Source organism: Mytilus trossulus, chromosome 11 (assembly GCF_036588685.1).
Source record: "Mytilus trossulus isolate FHL-02 chromosome 11, PNRI_Mtr1.1.1.hap1, whole genome shotgun sequence".
Lineage (NCBI taxonomy): Eukaryota > Metazoa > Mollusca > Bivalvia > Mytilida > Mytilidae > Mytilus > Mytilus trossulus.
Genome location: NC_086383.1, coordinates 23,007,931 through 23,031,295, shown reverse-complemented (window position 1 = coordinate 23,031,295; position 23,365 = coordinate 23,007,931). Strand labels below are relative to the sequence as shown.

Genomic DNA, 23,365 nt, shown 5'->3' with positions numbered 1-23,365 from the left:
ACGACAAAAATAATTGTTGGCATCAAAAGCGTTTGATCCATAGTCTAATTGCACATTTAACTCCTAACCAATAAGTTATTTCGACTATCTTTATAGACCTAACGACTCTACACTTAGTATGAACAATAACCGAAAAAAGGCATAAAGAATAAATAAAGGCAAAAGTAGTATACCGCTGTTTTAGAATAACACTATAATTGCATCTCATGAGTTATCATCGTAAATTTGAGATTCGACAGTCGCACATGAAGTAGTCCTGGTTATGCGCGGAGCTGATTTGACAGTTGTAGCTCTTGGCATACATTACCCTTGTTCCTAAACTAAAGTACAATACGTACAATATTTAGAATGCAATATTTCAACTTTTCCGGAAACGTCGACTGAGTGTTGCCAATGATTTCGGTAGTAGAATTAGAGGCAGACACCGTCCTATCAAATTGACGTTAGATGTCATAGGAAGTGAAATGGTTGGCAGACACTGTCCAATCAAATTGGCCTTAGATGTAATATTACAGCAAAATAAAGTCCTATTGATGAATTTCAAGTGGTATTTTGATGCGGCTCTGTAATAATAAGGGGAGACAAGAAACCGTCTGGAACTCGAATGTTTAAAAGCATTTAGATTTAATTGCTGTTTACAAACTATGATACTGGTTTAAAATGAAATAACAAGGAGATAAATAACATGTTTTTATGTTCTTTATTTGCTTGTATAAATGCACAACAATGAGCTTGAGTGCATTAGCTTGCAATGTATGACATGGACAGTGTCCCAGTTGTAATTTTCAATTTATTTGATGGAAAGGGTATTTCGTGCTTTATTGTCCCTTGGGGTTGTTTGCATACAAAACTTTATTATTTAAACTCCACTGAGAAGTTTTGAACACTCATTTATTAAAACGTTGTCCTCTAAAACATGAATTTAATGTGTTTATATAGAATTGTTGATATGTATCTATGTTGTCAAAGTTGTAAAAAATGTAAATGAGGCGATCTATTACCTAAATATACAAAAATAGCAAAAACCAACGAAATGTGTCCGTGCAAAACTCTTAATTGAATAAGAATATGGATTGAGTTTACAAAATTGACATAGTTGGCCATTTTGTGCATTAAATATGTCTAATGAAAACCTGCTCGTTGTCAAATCCATGGGTGTACTTAATTTTTTTTTTAATTTTCAGAATCATTCAGTTCAATTTTGTACACTGTAAGAACTTAACATGAATGTACTATGTCCTGCTAATACTAGATCATTCGCGTCCTTTTGCCGAATTCAAGCGTTATGAGCTCCAGCATATATACACGTAGATTTGTTTAATACTATTCGGAAAAGATGAGTAGATAAACATACAAATCTAAATTAACAAGCATGTATACTGTCAAAAATATCTCTAATATTCAATTCAATTCAATATTTTATTGGAAAGAGAACAATGGACAAGTGATCCAAATACTGACAATTATAATATTAAAACAACATATAAATGAAATAAAGATGCATGTAACAACAAGTCATAAGCCAATATTAGATATGTTTGGCTAACAAAAAGCAGAAACAATATGTATTATGTACTTCACTGTAGACAATTCTAAACCAGTAGTTTAATTGTCATTTGGATTCTATCTGACATCTATTCATATTCATAGTTTATACATTCTGTAATTAAAACAGTGTAATGATCGAATGATGATAATCTATGGTTCTAAATCAGTAGCCATGGCTTTAATGAGAACGATGGTCTTATCATTCTCCATATTTTATTAAGTTTAAGGATGTACTTAGGTGAAAGTAATAAAATCAAGAATTTAAAAGCAATACTTCAAGTCGAACGAGCATAAGTTAAGGAACAAAATAAGCTAAACATATTGATCGATATTCGAGTTATTTGAGTTTTAAAATATAAAAGGAAAAGACTGACTCGGACTTTTACCTTAAATTTGCATTGGTTGTATTTGGGTCTCAAATCGAAAAAAAAAAAAGAAATCTACAATCTGCTTCAATTTTGGCAAATGACCTTTTATGGGCTATGAAGTCTTATACAAAAGGAAAAAAGGTGTTAAGGGGCAAACTATTATACCCTGTATTGTAGGGGGAACCAAGGAATCCGAACATCTAACACAAATTCCTAAACTTTACTTAGGTACATCCTTAATATTTGATTTATTCTGTTTTCAATTCAGGTTTGTAGCTTGTGTGTCTTGTCTCGTTTTTAGTGTGTTGGTTACCATAGATGAGTTAATACTTAATTAAGGTCTTTCCCTTTTCAAAAGGGAAAGACCTTACTGAATTTTTTTCTGTTTATTATTATTATTCTTCCGCCAAACTTTGACAAAATTATCCGCGTTAACCGTAAGACGTGTCGCTTTCATATTCACACTTTGTATCGGTGTCATGAATACCTATCCGGAACTCACCCTGTGAGTCGAAATATTTTGTCGGTTCGGAGTAATCCCTCCGAAACCCCAAAAAACTTGTTATCGTTCCAACACCGTAACGTTAATAGGTAGAAAAAAAAAGGGTGAAATTTGTTCAGGACCAGACCCCGGTTCTTTGTTACATTTAGATCGAAAAGATTCAACGACTCATTGGTAGGGTTATGCCCGTATTAAAATTAACCGGTGTCGGTTGACCACCAAAACTCAGAAATCGTAAGTTGTAGACACCTAGGATCTTCACCATTCATCATCAAATCATCATGTGTCTTTGAAAAATACCTCAAGGTCAAATTTTTTTGTTGACCTTGACCTTTAAACTAACACCTTGTTATGGGATAATCTCAGAAACTATTATACTTACAGAAGTTTTAAATAGTGGAAAATGTTTGGGTCATTACGGTGCAACTTTGTTACATTTAAAAAAAAGAGATTTGACCTTTTTTTAAGGGGCATAACCCCTGTTTTAGGTTTCTGGAAAGACAAAATCAGCTTTTACTATATAACTAAAGGTCCTAGACCCATGGGGTCTTCAGCAATGACATTGGGGACTAATGACCTTGACAAAGGTCAAAAGGTCAAAGGTCAAGGTCATGTCCCAGTTAGCGAATTTAGTGTGTTTAACCTCATATAATGGATTTTTAGTGTGTTTTCGAGCTTTTTACGGTTGACCTTGACCTTTTCAATACATTCTACGTCTATTGGAACATGTATTTTACATTAAAAAAGGAAAGACCTCTCAATTGTTCAAGAACAATTGACAGTTTAATTATAATTGTTTAAATAAACCAATTTTTCAAGACGTTTCGGCCAATAACAATTATATAAAGTATGTTCCCTATTGGAATTTTGAAAACAAGGAGTTTAATTATATTTTTGTTTCTTTCAGGTTTGTAGGATGTGTGTCTTGTCTCGTTTTAGGTGTGTTGGCTACCATAGATGAGTTAATACTTAATATTATTTTTGTTTCTTTCAGGTTTGTAGCTTGTGTGTCTTGTCTCGTTTTAAGTGTGTTGGCTACCATAGATGATCTATCAACAGAAGTTATTTCCGATGTTATTATGTACATAGTAAGTAATTATAATTTATGTTGTATTGGGTGGCTCATAGTTCTATATTGCAAGTAGTTCAACTACTGTATCGATAGCCTGTGAACAATGAGGTTGTGAGTTCGAATCCCATACATGCAATTGCGTTCGACTTCTTTTTAACTGACTAGAATTGTCGAAGGTCGGTGGTTCTCTCCGAGCACTCTTGTTTCTTCCACCACGAGAAACTGAAATGGCCCATAGTGCTGAATATTAGCGTAAAACACTAATACTCATTCAATCTATCCTTTTGTGTACAATGGAACCTGCCGCAAAACTAATAAAACTGATATTTATATAATATTAGCACTGTCAAAGAAAATTATATAAAATGCTTATGCTTATGTTATTCTATCTATTGAATGGAAATAAGATTATGCAGATGCAATGATCTATTATGATAAGCTTTTCCATTTGTTCTATAGAATCGAAATAGTAAAACAACTGTCATATCCCTAAATTGGTAGAGGGATTTCCCCCAAGATATAGATCGTTGCTATGTTAGGAACCTGCCTTGTTGATATTATTACACTATTTGTAGTTACATGGTATGTTAGTGACCTAATACGATGTCACCACGTGTAGTTCGTTTACCAATCATATCCCCATAAATCTATAGGCGGTAAGATTAGACTGATTACAGAGTATATTGTATGTATTTGGGCAGGTGGCTGTCGATTACAAAAAACCTTATATAAAATTGTAGATATGTTGTAGGAACCTGCCTTGTTAATATGGCTGATTACAGAGTATATTGTACGTATTTGGGCAGCTGGCTGTCGATCCAGATACCAAGGGTGGAGTGGAAGATTCAGGTTTATGAGAAGACCATTATGCATTATAGGCAAGTATGGCGGATTTGTGTACTGGTCGGTTACTTACTTCTTTACTGTCCGGTTTGATATATTCTTAGGACTTAGGCAAAAATATTTAAATTTGACTTGGAATCACGTCCTGCCTTAACCGGAAAGCGATATGCATAATTGGAAAAAATGGTTCTTAAACATGATTCAACTCAATCATTTTACCAACCAGTTCAAAGTTCAAAGCAATTACCGAAACCATTAGATTTCAAATTGAAAGGGAGTTGTTGACGGTTACAAACAAACCTTGTTGCAATTCTACGACACTTGTCCCAATGTTTGTGAATTTGACCCACGGACATCATACAATTGAAACATCACATGTTTTTCTGTAGCATTTTTCTTTCTTTTTTGTTACTTCAAATTTCAATCATGGTTGAGAAAAAGCAAAAAAGACGTACTACTTAGTCTGACGACTCACGACCAGTTCGCCGTTTCAAAGTCTACTGCATTCAGGGTAATATTTTCAAAAGTGTACATCAAAACATCATTATTGGTTAAAACAAGTCTTAAAATTCAAACAATGACTCGATGTTTTTCTTTTATTTTGGTGTACGAACAATGAAATTATCCATTGTCCTTCAGATTCTGAAACAGCTAATTTTAGATATATATAGTTGAAAGACGAAAATTTCTAGGAAAACCTCTTATCATAAGACAAAGAAATAAAAGCTGTATCAGTCTTCATCTGTAATTGTATTCTTAATTATATAACAGCCTATATATTTTCTTCATTACTGCTCAAATTCTCGCTAATTAATCATAAAGCAGAATATATCAAAGCATGTGTTGTCAATTGAAACTATCGAACACGTGCTCTTCTATTGCTGATTATAATAAGAAACCATAGAACACATGTTCCTTTATTGTAGATTGTAGATTCTTCTAATGCAGATTGTAATACGAAACAATAGAACATATGTTCTTCTATTGCAGGTTGTAATACGAAACCATAGAACACATTTTTTTCTTTTGCAGATTATAGTACGAAACCATAGAACACACGTTCTTCTATTACAGATTGTAATACGAAACCATAGAACATATGTTCTTTTATGGCAGATTGTAATACGAAACCATAGAACATATGTCCTTACTTTGCAGATTGTAATACGAAACCATAGAAAACATTTTTTTTCTATTTCAGATTTAATTTTAATTATTTCCATTGTCGTGATATTATTTGTTGGATCACTAAGCTCAGCATTCGCCGCTACATCACTCCGAGGTCTTCGGTTCTTCCAAATTCTACGAATGGTTCGAATGGACCGTCGTGGAGGGTCTTGGAAACTCTTAGGATCAGTTATATGGGCTCACAGACAGGTTAGCTTTTAATCATACTTGTAATAAATCTCAAATAAGTTGATGCGTTTGTGGTTTGTCTTGCTGCAAACATCGTAGTTTATTTATTTGTCATGAAATATCTAAGCAAAATGTATTGATATTGCAAAGTCATTTATGAAGATCATGTCTTGAAACATATGAACAAAATCTATTGACTCATAAGATGCTCTCAGTGAATAAAATATAATCATAGTAAGCTGTCTTGAATTGTTACTTCAACTACAATCAAGCAATATATTTTTTTTATTATTATTTTTGCCGTTGGTTTGCTGCATGTTTGGTTTGCCAACTGTCTTGACTTGAACAAAAAAACAAGATATCATTATCCGTCAATAATACCTAGATTAAACAAATGCTGTTTGAATATTTAAGGTGATACCCAACACCTTCACTTAAATTAATTTGGCTCGTTTAATTTCATAAAATTTTGACAAGTATTTAAACAATTTACCTTGACCCTTAAAGTTTGACAAAAATATCAAAAAATCAAAAAAATTTAACCAACCATTTTATCAGAAAAATTACACTGGTTATATAGCAGTTTGACAAACACTTATTTTGATCATTGAGAAGCTTAATATTCCCTTATTAACACAAAGTAATTAAAACTTTCAGCTGATTTTACAGAGTTATCTCCCTGTAGTGTTAGGTACCACCTTAACTTACTTATTACAAATTACAATTATTATTACTATTAAAGTTATTCGTGCACTAAGGGGTTTCTAGTCAGATTTGAATGACACAGACGAGTCTTGTGTAAACGAAACACGCGTCTGGTGAACTAGATGATGGAGTTTTTAAAACTGCATGTTTACTATAATGTTTGGCTTTGCAATACTTGAAATCATGCATTTTGACTTTTTTAAAGTTATTTTAGGAAAAACGTATTTAGTTTTTTGTTAATTTATGCGTTAACCATAGAACGTTAAATTTCTATATTTCAGGAGCTGTTAACAACGCTGTATATAGGAATTCTAGGTTTACTTTTCTTTTCATTCCTCGTTTTTCTCGCCGAAAAAGATTCCGAAAAACCAAAATTAAAAAGTTTTGCTGATGCAATTTGGTGGGGCGTGGTAAGTATACTAATTTTAACCTCTATATGTCTTTTTATTAACTATTGAAATCTGATGTAACTTTTTGATATTATATACAAAATGTATTATATGACGAAACACAATAGACTCAAAATACGCAGGATTGTTCTATCGGACACATATAATGCAATATTTAATTATATGTCTCTGATTGTATCAACAATTACAAGTAAAAAATAGGATTAACAAACAAAGAAAAAAAAACCTACACAACTTAGCAATGAATGTTTATAAAAATACATTTGTATATTCTTGTCTTGTTTCATTTTGATTAGATAACATTATGCACGGTGGGATATGGGGATGTAGTACCTCAGACGTGGGCTGGAAAGGTTATTGCAGGATTTTCAGCTATCTTAGGGATTTCATTTTTTGCTCTACCTGCAGTAAGTGTGTATTCTATTGTGATTTAAGTCGACAAGGTAACATTACATTCAAAAGATTTCAATTTTTCCAGACGTTTAAACTTAAGGTACAAGTGTTTTACTCTAAACCTGCTTGGAAAAGATGTAAATTTTAAAGTGCATGACATGAAGTCACTATAAGCAATACAATAAAAATGTACAATAAATGAACAGATAAACAAAGATATACGGGTAACTCCTTTAATTTGTAACAGAGTTTTTATATTGTACAATTTTAAAAATATAACAATGTCGAATGATACGACATTGCCTTATTTTTAAAATTGTAACTTTTCACCTTGTAAGAACCGTATGACCTTCAACATTTACGTAAAGTAAGATATACAAAGGCCTCTGCATGACAAAAAATAAGAGCCTTGTATGATGAAAATAATAAACATGTGTGTGAGCATTCATTCCTTCATTGTCTAAGAACAGTAGTAACTCAAAAAGCCCTAAAATAATTTCAAAATTTTAATAAAAATATAAAAAAGAAGACGTGGTATGATTGCCAATTTGACAACTCTCAACAATACACCAAAATGACACCGAAATTAACAACTGCGGGTCAATGTACGGGCATCAACATAGTCAGCAATAAATATAGATTAATTTTGTTTTAAAGTATGACATTGTTTGAGTTTTTATTATTTACCACTATTTGTATCCATTTATTTACTCTTCATAGGGAATACTTGGTTCAGGGTTTGCTCTTAAAGTACAACAACAGCAACGACAAAAACACCTCATTCGTAGGAGAGTTCCAGCCGCCATGTTGATACAGAGTCTGTGGCGTTGCTATGCAGCCGACAGAAATTCTATATCTATAGCTACATGGAAACCCCATATGATTCCCTGTCCTAGTCCGACGGCGTAAGTATTTTCCTGTTTAATTCGTCGTTTCAGAATCTAATGAATTCTTGGTAAAAGTTTCACAAGCGTACACCCCAAATTTTATTATTGGCTATCAACGTCTAAAAAAACGATGGGAATTGGCCGTTTCAGAATCTAAAGCATCATTGGTAATTGCATTGTTCTTACCCCTAACCGAAAATAACGTCACGACATTGGTTAAATTTCCATTGTATATGACATTTTTAACCAATCAGGACGATTTGGTGTACACTTTTGAAAATATAACCAAGATTCTGAAAAGGAAAATTGAACTAACAACGTGACGTAACTTTCATTTGAAATTACGAACAATGTAATTACCAGCAATTCATTACATTCTCAAACTCCGAATTTTACACAAAAGGATTGTATTGTAGGATGTAAAATTGTCGCTTACCGATTAAAATGAAAATTATAAATCAAAAGGAGAAGAAGTAGTTTCTTAGACGTAAATAGTATTGAATGTTGTGTCTTTATTGAGCGTCAGCCCAAGATAATACATCATAAATGTGAAACTAGATAGAAACTCCAGACAAAATATCGTCCTTAGGAAATGCAGTATGACAAGAACTGATGCATTTCTTTTGAATTCTATCTCCGTTATAGACATACGTGTATGTTTGGTAAGGACATAAATCATTTTATGACATTGCTTAGATATTTTTAAATATACGATATTGGTATTGTTAGAATCATTATCATAACAGCGTGGACAAGACCATTTCTTGACACTCAGGTTATTAATTGACTGATTCAGATTAGGTGAACGTTTATATGTAACGGGATAGCCAAAGGTTCAAAACGCCCAAATCAAAATACTGCAAATTAACAGCAAAGGGCTAAAAACCTTGTATGTTGATTTAAATGTTAAATACTTAAACTTTATTTGTATATCCCATTGATGGGCATTATGTTTGCTGGTCAGTCGTACCGTTTTTCCGTCCATTTGTCCATCTGTTCGTCCGTCTGTTTGTCCGTCTGTCCTGGTTTAGGTTAAAGTTTTTGGTCAAGATAGTTTTTTAGGAAGTTGAAGCCCAATCAACTTTATATACATTTTTGTACATGTTCTTATGATATGATCATTCAAATGTTGATACCAAATGAGAGTTGGACCCCTATTTCACGATCCACTGAACATAAAGAACGATATTGCCAGTGGTTCATCCGTGTACTACGGACACATTCTTGTTTCTTTTCGTACACCTGCATGTACTTTACTCTTTTATTATATCTAAATTCCCATAGGAAGCTAAACATATTATAAAAAATTATTCGGAATTAATACCAACATAAGAATTGCGGTTGTCCACGCTGTTATGAAAATGATTCTATTTCTTTCTTTCAGTGATAGACAGTTTAAAAATAATGCGTCATTTGTCAGTCGCTTTTCTACAAGACGGCGAGATAGAAGTACCGGCGGAAGTAACCATAGTCATTCCGGAAACCCTCATTCCCCATTGATACAGCCGAGAAAGGAAAACAATCGAAGAACAAATCTCTCAGACCAAGAGGAAGTTCCAGATACATTGCATAGGTAATTATATCTCAAAAAAACTTGCACTTTTCATTATATTATAGGTAAGGTGGATAAGTAAACCGCATTACACAGTATTGTGTATAGATGACTGAACAGTTCACCGTTAATCAACATTTTGATTGTTATACATTAAAAATGACAGATTGGATTTTCTCTATAATATACATGTATCTATTCACCCCACCATTTTGTGAATTGCCCAAAATATTTCTGCAAGATTTGTTTAATTTACATTAATTATATATATATGGATATCCTTATTGGTCAATCAAAATTTCCTAGATTAAGTTAAGTAAAGAAGGGTGTAGGGAGGTCAGTGAACAAACTATCTGAATTAAGTGTGTCATGCTACATTGACCTTTTGAAGTCGTCAATATCGTTATGGTCCTGCTATAATAAAATCGGCTTAGGATTTTTTATCTCATTTTTCCATACTTTGTAACTTTTTCAACAAAAATTTATAAAAGACTTTGCTTTGCTCATTGTTGAAGGCCGTACGTTGACCAATAGTTGTTAATGTCTGTGTCATTTTGGTCTCTTGTGGATAGTTGTCTCATTGGAAATCATAGCACATCTTCTTTTTTATATTTGTATTGTAATTTCCTTACATACAATTTTTAACCAAGATCCTAAAAACTTCAAAAGAACTTGCACATATGTTGAAATGTTGCAGCTGCTTTTATAGAGTTGTTTGAAGAATTTTTAAGTATTATATTTCAAAAACCTAAATGATTAGTATTGAACACATTGTTTGTTTAATAAACAATCTGCACATCCGGGTCTTTGATCTTCTGCTATAAAGTTGAAATATTATGACACATTAAAGAATTGAAAGTGGGAAAAATACTTTGTGCAAATGTCATTGATATTATATAATTAAGTATACAGATACATCAAAGGTTTGTATTGAAACAATTTGCAGTACCAAAGAGGCCACCCATGGGGGTTTCCAAGTAATCGCATATAATCACAAACGTATATGTACTGCCATATAATAACATAGATATGTGGTGTGAGTGCCAATGAGACAATTCTCCATCCAAATAACAATTTAAAAAGTAAACCATTATAGGTTAAAGTACGACCTTCAACACGGAGCATTGGCTCACACCGAACAACAAGCTATAAAGGGCCCCAAAATTACTAGTGTAAAACCATTCAAACGGGAAAACCAACGGTCTAATCTATGTAAACAAAACGAGAAACAAGAAACACGTATATATTACATAAACAAACGACAACTACTGTACATCAGATTCCTGACTTAGGACAGTTGCAAACATTTGCAGCGGGATTAAACGTTTTAATGGATCCAAACCTTCTCCCTTTTTCTGAAACTATATTTGTTATATTTTTAAACAACATAATCAAATAATTTGAAATCCTTGGTCTGTTAATCAAATGATCACTATAAACGGCCAAGTAATCCCGCGAGGAGCCTCACCGTAAATATTGCACATCAGATCCTTAAAATTGTTTTCTTTCGTAACATTTAGAATGCGTTTGGTGAAAAAAAATAATCTAAAGCCATATTGCATTTACAATGTTGATGTTCTAGTACAAAAGTACTGCGAAGCCGTCTGAGCAATATGAATAAATAAATTTCAAAGGAACAAAATAAACCATGGATATGTTATGGTGTTGGCGTAAAAAACAAAACAGCTTTCTATCAAGAAATCTTACACTTTATTTCTTTATAGGTTTCCAAACATTTGACAATTAACATACGTTATACTGGTAAATAGAAATAAGATCTGAAGATCAAATTACGGTCTTCACCACGTTGCCGTGGGTCACACCAAACAGCACGATATCATGGGCAACAAAATGACTAGTGTTAACAATTCAAAAGAAATGTTCGTAGAGTTTGGTTGCTTCGTATGTATAATTAACCGAAAATATCTGCGAGTTTGCATACTCAATATTAAAGACAACCGCAAGATACAAGTTATTAAAAACACCAATTGTTTTCTAGGAATTTGATATCAGAATGTATCAGGTATGACCATGCAACATGCTGAATATCGCATGCTTGTTTGAGAGGCTCTCAACCTTTGTACTGTCAACAAGCCATCACTGAACGTGTTCTGCATGCTAAAATCTCCGATCAAAATAGGTGCACCGCCAAACTTGTGAAATCAGACAACAAGTTTGACTGTGCATGATTGTCCGCTTCATATGTACATGTATTTGCACCTTCACAAATGACTGTCTATGTCGCACTAACTCATACATTACCTCCCTTCGTCAACTTGTTTTCACCTATAAGGGTCATTATTGGTAAATCAAACCGTAGGCTTATTTTTAACCAGAAGGGGACGCTGTAATTATTCGAGCTACCTTTTTTCAGAAAAGTAAAATATACAGCCGTATCAATATCATAGGATTACTAGATGAATTTCATTTTGGAAAACGAAATTTAGGCTTCACATTTTAAGCCAGTTGTAAGCATAATGTATATTCACTGCAAAAATGCCTGACTATTCCGTACATATCGTAATTGTACATGTATGTGATTGTTTGAACATGATGTTATCCCCTAATGTTTTGTAAAATGTTGAAATTTTGAATTTTGTTCTAACAAATTCGACGATTTCTTTGAAATGTAAATAAACTTACGGTGACCTATACATGTAGTTGTTAATGTCTGTGTCATTTTGGTCTTTTGTGGATAGTTGTCTCATAGGCAATCATACCACATCTTCTTTTTTATATTATCATAGATACATGGATTCAATTTTTTTATATATACACCAGACGCGCGTTTTGTCTACAAAAGACTCATCAGTGTCGCTCGAATCATAAATGTTTAAAAGGCCAAATAAAGTACGAAGTTGAAGATTATTAAGGGCCGAAAATTCCTAAAAGTTTTGCAAAATACAGATCTTGAGGTAGAAAAGACTTAAGTTAGTATTTATTCAAAGTTATAATGAAAAAAAATCATTATAGTGTCTGCTTATTAAATCAGATTTGTATATGTTGTTGGTACAATGTACATGTACACGTACACATAGATATAGGAAGATGTGGTTTTAGCGCCAATGAGACAATTCTCCATCCAAATAACATTTAAAAAAAAAATTAAACCATTATATGTTTATGTATGGCCTTCAACACGGAGCCTTGGCTCACACCGAACAACAAGCTATAAAGGGCCCCAAAATTACTAGTGTAAAACCATTCAAACGGGAAAAACAACGGTCTAATCTATATAAAAAAAATGTTGTATAGCAGAATAAAGTCAGTTTACATGTATATGTCTTATAAAACTATCTGGAATATAGTGCTGTCAACTTGTCAGGAAGGCTAAATATTACTAAAAGTGCATTAGTATGCTTCATAGTTGTGTCGATCTTGCATCAATTATTTTGCCTAGAGTCAAAGGTTGTGACCATCTTGTATCTTGCATCAACGCCATAGCCTTAAAAGGATATAGAATTAGCTTTGCTTCCTCTGTATAAGTAATAATTACAACATATACAGGTTTATATACCAACACATACATGTGTAGAATATGATCTGCAATTAATATACTTGTTTTAAAGGAACTTGAATTTGTTAAAGAAGAAAACGAAAAAAATGTTTGAAATAATTTTAAGGGTTAAAAAGGTGCCCCCGCCCGAAATTTTTATGTATGTTTTGGCGATGGAAATGTGTGTTTCTGTTGATACATATATACATTTAATTAGGTAAATCTGAAACTATTTAGAAATTGTAGGTGAAACTATAGCAATAAGAAAATATGTGATATCTTTATTGTGACATAAATAAATTTTATAAAATTTCATTAGTAGATTCCATTAAAACAATTGATAAAACCATAATAAAAGCTGTCCACGTTTTTTTTTTAGAGCACGATATTAGTTACTACACTCTTTTTAGTCTTTGTCGCATATAGCTTTCTCATATCCCTCCTTTAATAATGATTAAGTCTTAGTTATACATGTCTTTGTATGCAGCCTTGTAAACAGGACCTGGTGAGTACACTTGTTCTTAGCTTTTAGATAATGGCTTGCAAAACTAAAATTAGAATGGATTATTAAAATACAAAATGCTTGTTAGTTGTACTCTCGCTGCAATGTATTCTTCTGCGCAAACTATTGCCGTGATCTGGTATCTGTAACCTTAAAAGCATATATGACAAGAACACAGTTTAGTGTGTCGTTTATTGTAGTATGCTAGTACTACAAGATGAAATAACGAACAGCCTTCCCTTGCTTTATATACATCAGAAAAATCTCGGACTAGATGACAATAAACATCAATATGTTTTACTTGAATGGATAATGATATTATTTGTAAAGTTTTATACATGAGAAATAAAAGCGATGTTTGTTGCATGCTTGATAGGTTTATTCATTCGTTATTGAAAGCAAACTATTATATAACGTTTTCCGGCTTTACATGAAAAATAAAAGCAATGTATGAATGCATGCTTTATAAGTTTATTTGGATCATTCAAAAACATTCAATGACATTGAAATTCGTAGAAAAATGTTATTTTACGGTTTACGGATTTGCGGAAGCGGAACCAGACAACGGATATGTGCTACTGCAAACACACTCAGATTTTGTGTGAAAGTAAGGCCAAACAAAATAGCATGTGTGGTTCCAGTTACATGTACATCTAAAAATATGTTTGGGTAGGAAGGTACGGATATTTTAATTTATGTTTTTTTACATGGAGCAACATTCTGACTTAAACAGTGCTTAATAAAAAAAAATGCCATAAAAATCTTTAGGTTAGGCTATTATAAAGACTATAAAGTAAGGTAGTTAGGGTAACTGGAACCACACATATATTATTTTCATTTGGCCTAACGACTATATATTTATATATTTACGGCTTCGTCCTTAAGTGAAGCTTTTACAGACTGGAAGCAACAAAAATCTATTCAAAAGCAATTAAATTACATATTAAGATATATATCAGACTTGGTTAAGGTAACGACTTAATATATTCGTAAATGTATTGCCTCGACCTCGAATTAAGCTTTTCGAGATTAAAAACAAAAAAATATATTCCAGAGCAAATAACATAAGATAATATTTATCATTGCATTTCTTATTTGATAATTTGATAAACGTGCTTTGCTGCTGTATATGTTTATGTACTCTTATTTGCTAGAGTAGTACAATTAAGTGATCTATGTTTTACTTTTATTTATTGTCTCATAATAAGCAAAAAGAAGATACTTCATTTCCATCTGCTTGTTGTGTATTATTATGAATAATTATGATAATTCGGTATTATTCGGAAGTTATAGTGTGGCAAATATATGATAAAACTGTTGCAAATTGCATGTAAAGGCGATTTGATTAGATAGGGTCAATGTTTTAGTGGGGAGAATCAACTGATTGAGAGCAAAAAAATGAAGTATTCTTATTCTGACAAGTTGATACATCTACATGTTAGCCAACATACGATGGATAGTATTGCCACCCGACAGTTCGAATGAAAATATTTCAATATCTTAGTCGATCGCAATATCATTTTAATACTGACAATGCGTGCTGAAATATACAAAATATTCCTAGAAAAAAAAACATTGCATGGCATGCACACTTGGTCAAGAGATATAACAGTAATAATATCTCTAGGCAAAGTATTAACGTTAACATCGAACGTTTCCAATAAATCGCACATATATTCGTTTCAATAATCCTGCAAATATTTATCTTGATTTACCAACTGAAGGTTAATGAAATTTACCGTGACGTCTTTATGAATTGGGACTTTGGAACATACATTGTATGTAGAATTATTACTGCAAACATCGCGTTATCTAGAGTGATTTATATTTTCGAGTTTATTCAGTAGCATTTTTAATTTAACTAAGGACAATGTTGCAATGTTTGATATTAACATAAATTGTAAAGAACTAGATTATTCTAATAATCATACAATTGAGACGTATACAAATGGTAATGAACAATGTTTTGTTTGCTTTTAGGAGCCATTTGAGTCTTGCTACAGGAATAGCAGATCACAGAGTGGATCAACTTCCGCTTAGGAAAGATAACCCGTCACCGCCATTATCGTATGAAGGTTACTATTTGTTTTCTACTTTCTTAGAATATTATGTCTTGCTGTAAAAATGATCCATATAAAATAAATAAAAATAATATCAATATTCAATTAAAAGGAATAAACGTTACAAAAGTTTATATACTCATTACGGTCGTAGTATCAAAACATGTATAAAAAAAATAATCATTAAATCGTGATAAGATCCGTTTCGTATTTTATAAAAGAAAATACTTTAATATCAAATCTTAGTAAAAAAATATCCTATTGAAATTCCGACGTTCAATAACATTGAGAAAGGAAATGGGGAATGTGTCAAAGCGACAAAAACCCGACCATATTCTAGCAGACAACAGTATATAATATATCCGCAAATATTTATATCCGCCATAGATTCAATTAAAAATAATTTCTGTAATGTAATACATGTACACCTCCGTCCCGAAATGTACGAATGGTTATATAGTGCAAAACTGGTTTCTTGTGACACTAAAAATTATAACTGATTAAGCAACGGTACCCGTAATTGCGCAGCCTGTTTACAGAAATTTAGTTCTAAGATTGGCGCATTGAAAAGAAAAATAGTTGATAACACTAACAGAAGAGTACGACAACATTGCAAATATCAAATCTTGTTACAAATTCTAATTAAATCGTTTTACAATTGTAGCCATATAAATGTCACAAGACTGTTGCTTAAAATTTTTTTAGGACTTCGCCAATAAACAGAGAACTACTCGCGTTCTTAATATTGAAGATTTGCAATGCATTGACGTTATTTAAATTTGTTTTCTTCAGATGACCTCGACCACTCTCCAAAATTACACCAAATAACTGATGTAGATAAACAAGCCATAAGGGCATTACGAAAAATCAAATATTTTGTTGCTAGACGAAAATTTAAGGAAGCTTTGCGACCTTATGACGTCAAAGATGTCATCGAACAATATTCGGCTGGCCATGTGGACATGCTTGGTCGTGTTAAAAATTTACAGTGCAGGTTTGTCTAGTTTTCTTCTGTATGTTTTTTATTGGTCCTTAAAATATGCATGAAAATGTTTGATATTAACTTAAATACGCAATACCTCAAGATACTGAGAGTTTATCAAAATTTATTTGCAACATCGGAAAGTGAAATAATGGAATAACAGTGTTTATAATGTTCTCATACGCACTATTTGTTTCTTCGATTGTTTTAAGATTATTTTATAAATACATAATTACAAGACACATTTAAGAAATTTTGTAGATGACATGTAAACAAAAGAAGAAACACACTGAAATCAGATCTGAGTATCAGTGCTAAAGTTCTACATTTGAAAATGTTGCTTTATAGCATCACAAATGTCATTTAAACATTTCCCCTTTAATTTCAGATTAGATGTAATTCTTGGTAAACAAGGCAGCAAGAAAAAAGATGTTTATGATTGCAATCAAAGTCTTGCTTCCAGAGTTGTTAAAGTAGAAAGATCTGTAAGTTTGTCGGAAAATTAAATAAGAATATGCGGGTGCCATATGTGTTGAGAAAAAAAAACTCCTTACTCTTCCAGACCACCTTAGTTTCCCGCCGGGTTTTGATGGAGTTCGAGATGTCGTCGTTTTAAGTTTTGTTGCTTTTTCCTTTCGATGATATTATTTTTGCCTCAATGTTGTCATTTTTATTTGGACTATTAATTTTCGAATTAATTCTTAAAGACTGTTTATAAATAAATGTATTTGTTTATGCGCATTCACATTGCAGAAGTGCACTGAATGCCATTTAGCAGGTTTCAAATATTCCAATCACGTTTTTCACTTTCAATAATTTTAATTGCAGAAAAGTATCAAGGGACAAATAACGCTTTAACTAATTCATGACAAAAACATCTGAAAGTTAATTACTGCAATGGAAAACACAGAATTTATTACTGTTAAAAAATTGGTTAAAATTGATTGAAAACAAGTTTGTAGATAAATAAAACCAAGCATTAAGGACTTTGAACTAAAGAAAACAATACTATAAAAGTGCAAGCTTTATATGATCCAACAAAAGCACATACAGCATTGTAACAACATAAATAACAGTTCTTAAACTCCTAATTTAAAAACAAGTACAGTTAGTTTCTTGTGTATAATTCGGAGTTTAGTATGGCGTCCATTATCACTGAAATAGTATATAGATATTTGATTCGGGGCCAGCTGAATGATGCCTCAGGGTGTGGGAGTTTCTCGCTGCATTGAAGACCTATTGGTGACCTTTTACTGTTGTCTGTTCTATGGTTGGGTTGTTGGACCCTTTACACATTACTCTTTTCCATTTTCAATTTTACATAAATAGAAATAAAACTGTGTCTTCTAATGATGAGTTTATGTACTATGAATGCCTGGTTAACCAATGCCAACGAGACATAAATGGAATCAATGTGTGTTTTACAGCTAATTTCCTAATGCATGCAGGGTAAGACTTTGGTTAGCTTGATTGCTTTGTTTGTATATATTGTACAATTGTAATTAGGATAAAGTCCAATCAAATGTAATATTCACAGGTTAGAATATGCCTATATATATTGTTTGGAGATGACATTTATACAAACAGAGCAAGCAAGCCTACTAAAGTTTTACTCTACAATTCAAGCAGTATGATATTAACTGTAAATGTGAAATTAATCTTTGTGCATGGTCATACAAGTACATCGTAAGATACATATATTTAGTAGTGAAAGAAAACAATAATTGTAATATTGTTACATACATGTATACATTTGCATATACGAATAAAAATATACATTTGTCTGGTATATGTACGTCAACAAGACAGCAAACCATCGATACACATTCATGTGGATTCAGTTTTTTTGGTTGATTGAGGAAAAGTTATATGTTTATGAATATTTGCATGAAGATATCATGGTTAAGCCGAATTTTAGTCTGCATAAAACATACGAGAAAACTTGTTCCTTTTTTAAAGATTAAAAAAGTTTTTTAACAATACTCATGAGATCCAGGAAAATTGTTATATTTATAGTGTACACTAATTAAGAATCCAAATAAACAAAAATTGAAAATATATGAAAAAAATGAATTAAAACAAATGTATCTTATCTGTTATTTTAGGTTGAAGATATAGAATCAAAAATGGATTTGCTCATCGATATGTACAAAGAAGATAGGAAAATACTCTTACAATCTGCTCAAAGACAGTCGTCATCAAACCCGCCATCACATACAGAAATTACTTCCTGTTTGAAAAATTCTTTAACGGCTCCTCGTTCAATTTTACAAGACAAAATATCAAGTGAACCATCAACCCCTACAATTCGTAATGCAGAAAAAGCAATGCAAAGAAATCTATCTGATTTAGGACAACGAATCAAAAAGCGTGTTACTTATCGTTTACTATCGTTAAACGAATCCGAAAAGCCTTCAAAACATTCAGACAAGCAAAAATCTAGACGCTTATCGAGTGACTCAGCGTCTGATACAGACGACAAAGAATTTGTATTTGACGATAGAAATGAAGATTTGAACAGTGAACCAGTCATCAATTATTCAGTCGAAGAAGAGACACGGACAGATCCGATTCCTTCACATAATCAAAATAATCATTCCATAAAAGGAAAACGGAAACTGTCGTCAAAACGGCGGGAAAAAGCCAGTGATTGTAATGATTCTGTATGCAACAGTTATGGGAGTTCAAAAGATTTTAATTGTTAACACTCTTTTATATTAAAGTTTTGTTATTTACAATTTTTAACTTATATTATGACCACGTATTTGACATTTGGGTGTCAGACATTAATACCGTTGGTGAGTCATCACATCTTATTGTTGTAAACCAAAATCAAAAGATTAGGGACTGATGTGTGTAGTACTAAAATCAAATAAAATACACTAGATGGTATGAATATGATGATATGGTTTCCTTGTTAGCCTCGTTTGGTTTATCTCTTAAATTCTTGGTATAAAGGCTTCTTTTCTTGTGATTTCTATTTTTGCGATATTGAGAAAACTCCTGTTTAATTCATATAAAACATTTCAAACTGGTAGTTTTAATTATTGCGATTATAAACCTGTCTCAATTTTCGCCACAATTAAAAAACTCGCAATAATTTCTGAATTTAAAATGCTTACATGTACCACATTTTCTTTTTTATATGTTCGTTTCCAAAGCATCTGAGATCACATTTTTGGTGGCGTACATATAGCTCAATCTTTTTACATAGTTATATCGAATCCTCTTTTGTTTTTGCCATGGTATTGTCTGGTTTGTTATTGTACTCATAACTTTTTATTAGTCTTTTTTGGTATCTTTTTTCTCTTTAAATGATAAAATTTTACAGATGTACGATAAGAGAATACATGTAATACAAATGTACCATTGGAAGTAGACCTACCTTATTTGTGACAACCTTCATCAGTTCCACTCTAAAGCAGACGAGCGTGAAACTAAACAGAGCTTATGCATTATACATACTTTCAAACACCGTCAAAGTTCACCAATGCCTGAGGGACCAACATATTGGTGTTATCTCGCATCGATGTACTTTTCTATGAATACACAATGGCCCGAAAAATGACTTAAAGAATATATAGTTTACCTATAAAGCCATGTCTGTATGACGATGCCCTCTTTGACTTGCTACTATACGGTATTGAATTTGCGTAAAGTTAAAGGCAGTACGGTGACCTATAGTTGTTTACATCTTTCATCCTCTGGTTTCTGGTTGATAGTTGTCTCAATAGCAATCATACCAAATTTCCGTTTTATAGTGACTTAAAACTACTTAATTTAACGCTAGGAATATACTTATAAATACTTTAACAACTTGATAAGGCTACATAGTTTAATGCTGTTTTCAAATTGGGATTAGATTAAAAAAAAGTTATTCATTTAAAAAAAAAGAAAATAAACAAGTGTACTAAATATCTACGGAAGTGTATTACCGCCACACATTTGTTTTTATTTTTCTTCCTATGTTTGCGTTAAACGCAAAGGTTGCAAAGGTTTGCGTTATTTCGCAAAGGTTTGCGTTGTAACGCAAACATAGTAAGAAAAATAAATAAAAAAATGTGTGGCGCTAATACGCTTCCGTAAATATCACTTATGAAAGTCACAGATTTTAGTACATTTTGATATTGTTGTCTGTCAGAAATCCAATCATGATGCTGGCTTACATCTTCTCTTTCAATTCACTGTAAACATTTGCAAAATATTTCAAACTTATTTATAGTCATATAAAAAAGAAAATGTGGTATGATTGCCAATGAGACAACTCTCCAAACGAGACCAAAAATAACAAAGAAATCAACAAATATAATTCACCGTACGGCCTTCAACAATGAGCAAAGCCAATACCGCATAGTCAGCTATATGGCCCCTATAAGACAATGTAAAACAATTCAAACGAGAAATCTAACGGCCTAATCTAAGTACAAAAAAATGAACGAAAAAGAATATGTAACACATAAACAAACGACAACCACTGAATTACAGGCTCCAGACTTGGGACAGGCACAAAGATAAAGAATGTGGCTGGGTTGAACATGTTAGCGGGATCCCAACCTAAGACAGGGTTATAACAGTACAACATCAGAACGAACTATAAAAATCAGCTGATAAGACTTAACTCATCAAATAGACAAAAACAAGCTGATGTCGTCTCTTTCAGTTAGATTCGGGTTGCCTATCCGATACACTCGACAAAGGTGCATAAATGAAAACATATAATCATTGTGACATTGTTACTTCTCTTCCCTTAGTGAAAACGGGGTCGTCCCGATAGTCCGACACGCATTAGTCCGACACTCATTGGTCCGACACTCATTAGTCCGACACTCGATAGTCCGACACTCAATAGTCCGACACTCCACCATTTTCCACTACCTTGAAAAACAAGTGTGGACACACTAAAATTCTTGCCTGTATAACGTTGAATTTAAATGATCAATGTCAGGGGCGGATCCAGCCATTTAAAAAGGGGAGTGTCTGTGTTCCCAACCCAAGGTACATGTCCCCATACAAATGCATTGATCGGCCAAAAAAGGGGGTCCAACCCACGACCCCCCCTCCCACAAACACATGAGGTCGAGGTGAGATATACCCTTTCAAAAAAAAAGTGTATATATAAAAAAGGAGATTTGGTGTACTTGCCAATGAGACAACTCTAAACAAGAGACCAAATGACACAGAAATTAACAACTATAGGTCACCGTACGGCCTTCAACAATGAGCAAATCCCATGAAGCATAGTCAGCTATAATACGTCGATGAACAATTCTATCTACAACTTGAGAAAATAATGTAAGAAATTATCACACCGTATGAAAATCGTGATATGTCCATGTCTTGATTGTGTGTGCATAAGACTTGCTATCTTTGAGTTATAACGCGGTATTTTAGTTTTTTTTATTTCGATCCAACATATATGGTTATATTTACAGTACATGTAGGTTTTCATTTCATACAAATTCTGATTTTTTTATTGGTGAAATATATAGGAATATAAGCTAAGTAGTTTGTAGAGGCAATGTTCAATTAAAAACAAAAATCCCGATGTTTTATATTCACAGTTTCACTCGAAAAACGAAAGTTGGAAATCGTCAAGGTCGGACTAACGATGAGTGTACGTATGTCTGAAAGGGTTTATCTCAACTTGACCTCATGTACATTCAGTGGCGGATCCAGGGGGTAGGGTTGGGGGTTGTGGTTAGAACCCCCTTTTATGGCCGATCAATGCATTTGTATCGGGATTTGTATTTGGACCACCCACTGTTTATCTTTGGTTGGGAACACCACACCCCCTTTTGTAAATGGCTGGATCCGCCCCTGACATTGATTATTTAAATTTGAATTTAACGTTTTACAGGCAAGACATTTCAGTGTGTCCACTCTTGTTTTTCAAGGAACTGTATAATGATATTGAAGACCAACTTGAAACTCTGTACACATATTTATTAAAATCGATGTGATCTTTCTGAATTTTATGCAAAATTATAGGGTTCTGACCTTATTTTATGGTTTATTGAACAAGGAAAATGATCGAGTGTCGGACAAATGAGTGTCGGACCATTGAGTGTCGGACTATTGAGTGTCGGACTAATGAGTGTCGGACTATTGAGTGTCGGACCATTGAGTGTCGGACTTATGAGTGTCGGACCAATGAGTGTCGGACTATCGACGTTATCCCGTGAAAACAACCAAGATTTTTATTCACCAATATTATGAAAAACTAAACACAAACTGGCTTGCATATAACATAGAAACTTGAACCATTATGGCATCCAAGAGCTTGTGTTTCCTTTGACAATTTTCAAGATACAGGATTGCTGCAATTAGGCTTATAAACGCATTGCCTATGTTTGATGACATCTCATCTTTGTTAATCGTTAAGGAATACGTGTACATGTATCATAAATACCATCACATCCACTATCTAACAACCGTATGTCTATTCTCTTAAGAGGAAACATATGATTTATTATCGAATTCATTGATATCAAAAGCAACACGACAGTGTGGTCCATTATATTTGTTTTGGTGATAAAACCTATTGGTAAAACATTAATTAAGAAATAATTGATGCAAGCTATACTTTATTGGTTGTTTTATCATGGGTAGGCATTATATTCGTGATTATTTATGCCCGAGCGATAGTGAGGGCTAAAATAACACAAATATAATGCCTATCCATGTTAAAA

General features: G+C 32.7%; 1 protein-coding gene across 5 annotated transcripts in view; it reads left to right on the top strand.

Moving 5' to 3' along the window:
- The window catches only part of LOC134690887 (potassium voltage-gated channel subfamily KQT member 1-like), a 134,839-nt gene extending 115,425 nt beyond the window's left edge, over nt 1–19,414 (top strand). For 2 of the 5 annotated variants that reach the window (XM_063551027.1, XM_063551026.1), the window contains exons 3-15: nt 3,413–3,506; nt 4,242–4,368; nt 5,535–5,710; nt 6,676–6,804; nt 7,101–7,211; nt 7,918–8,102; nt 9,469–9,657; nt 11,636–11,659; nt 13,620–13,637; nt 15,615–15,709; nt 16,487–16,688; nt 17,065–17,161; nt 18,782–19,414. In XM_063551027.1, the coding sequence (XP_063407097.1) occupies nt 3,413–3,506; nt 4,242–4,368; nt 5,535–5,710; nt 6,676–6,804; nt 7,101–7,211; nt 7,918–8,102; nt 9,469–9,657; nt 11,636–11,659; nt 13,620–13,637; nt 15,615–15,709; nt 16,487–16,688; nt 17,065–17,161; nt 18,782–19,381 (2,047 nt within the window). In that variant the 3' untranslated portion in view covers nt 19,382–19,414. The remainder of the gene's footprint in view (nt 1–3,412; nt 3,507–4,241; nt 4,369–5,534; nt 5,711–6,675; nt 6,805–7,100; nt 7,212–7,917; nt 8,103–9,468; nt 9,658–11,635; nt 11,660–13,619; nt 13,638–15,614; nt 15,710–16,486; nt 16,689–17,064; nt 17,162–18,781) is intronic. The other 3 variants (XM_063551029.1, XM_063551028.1, XM_063551030.1) reach the window with 3 other exon arrangements.
- Nucleotides 19,415–23,365: the final 3,951 nt, after the last annotated feature.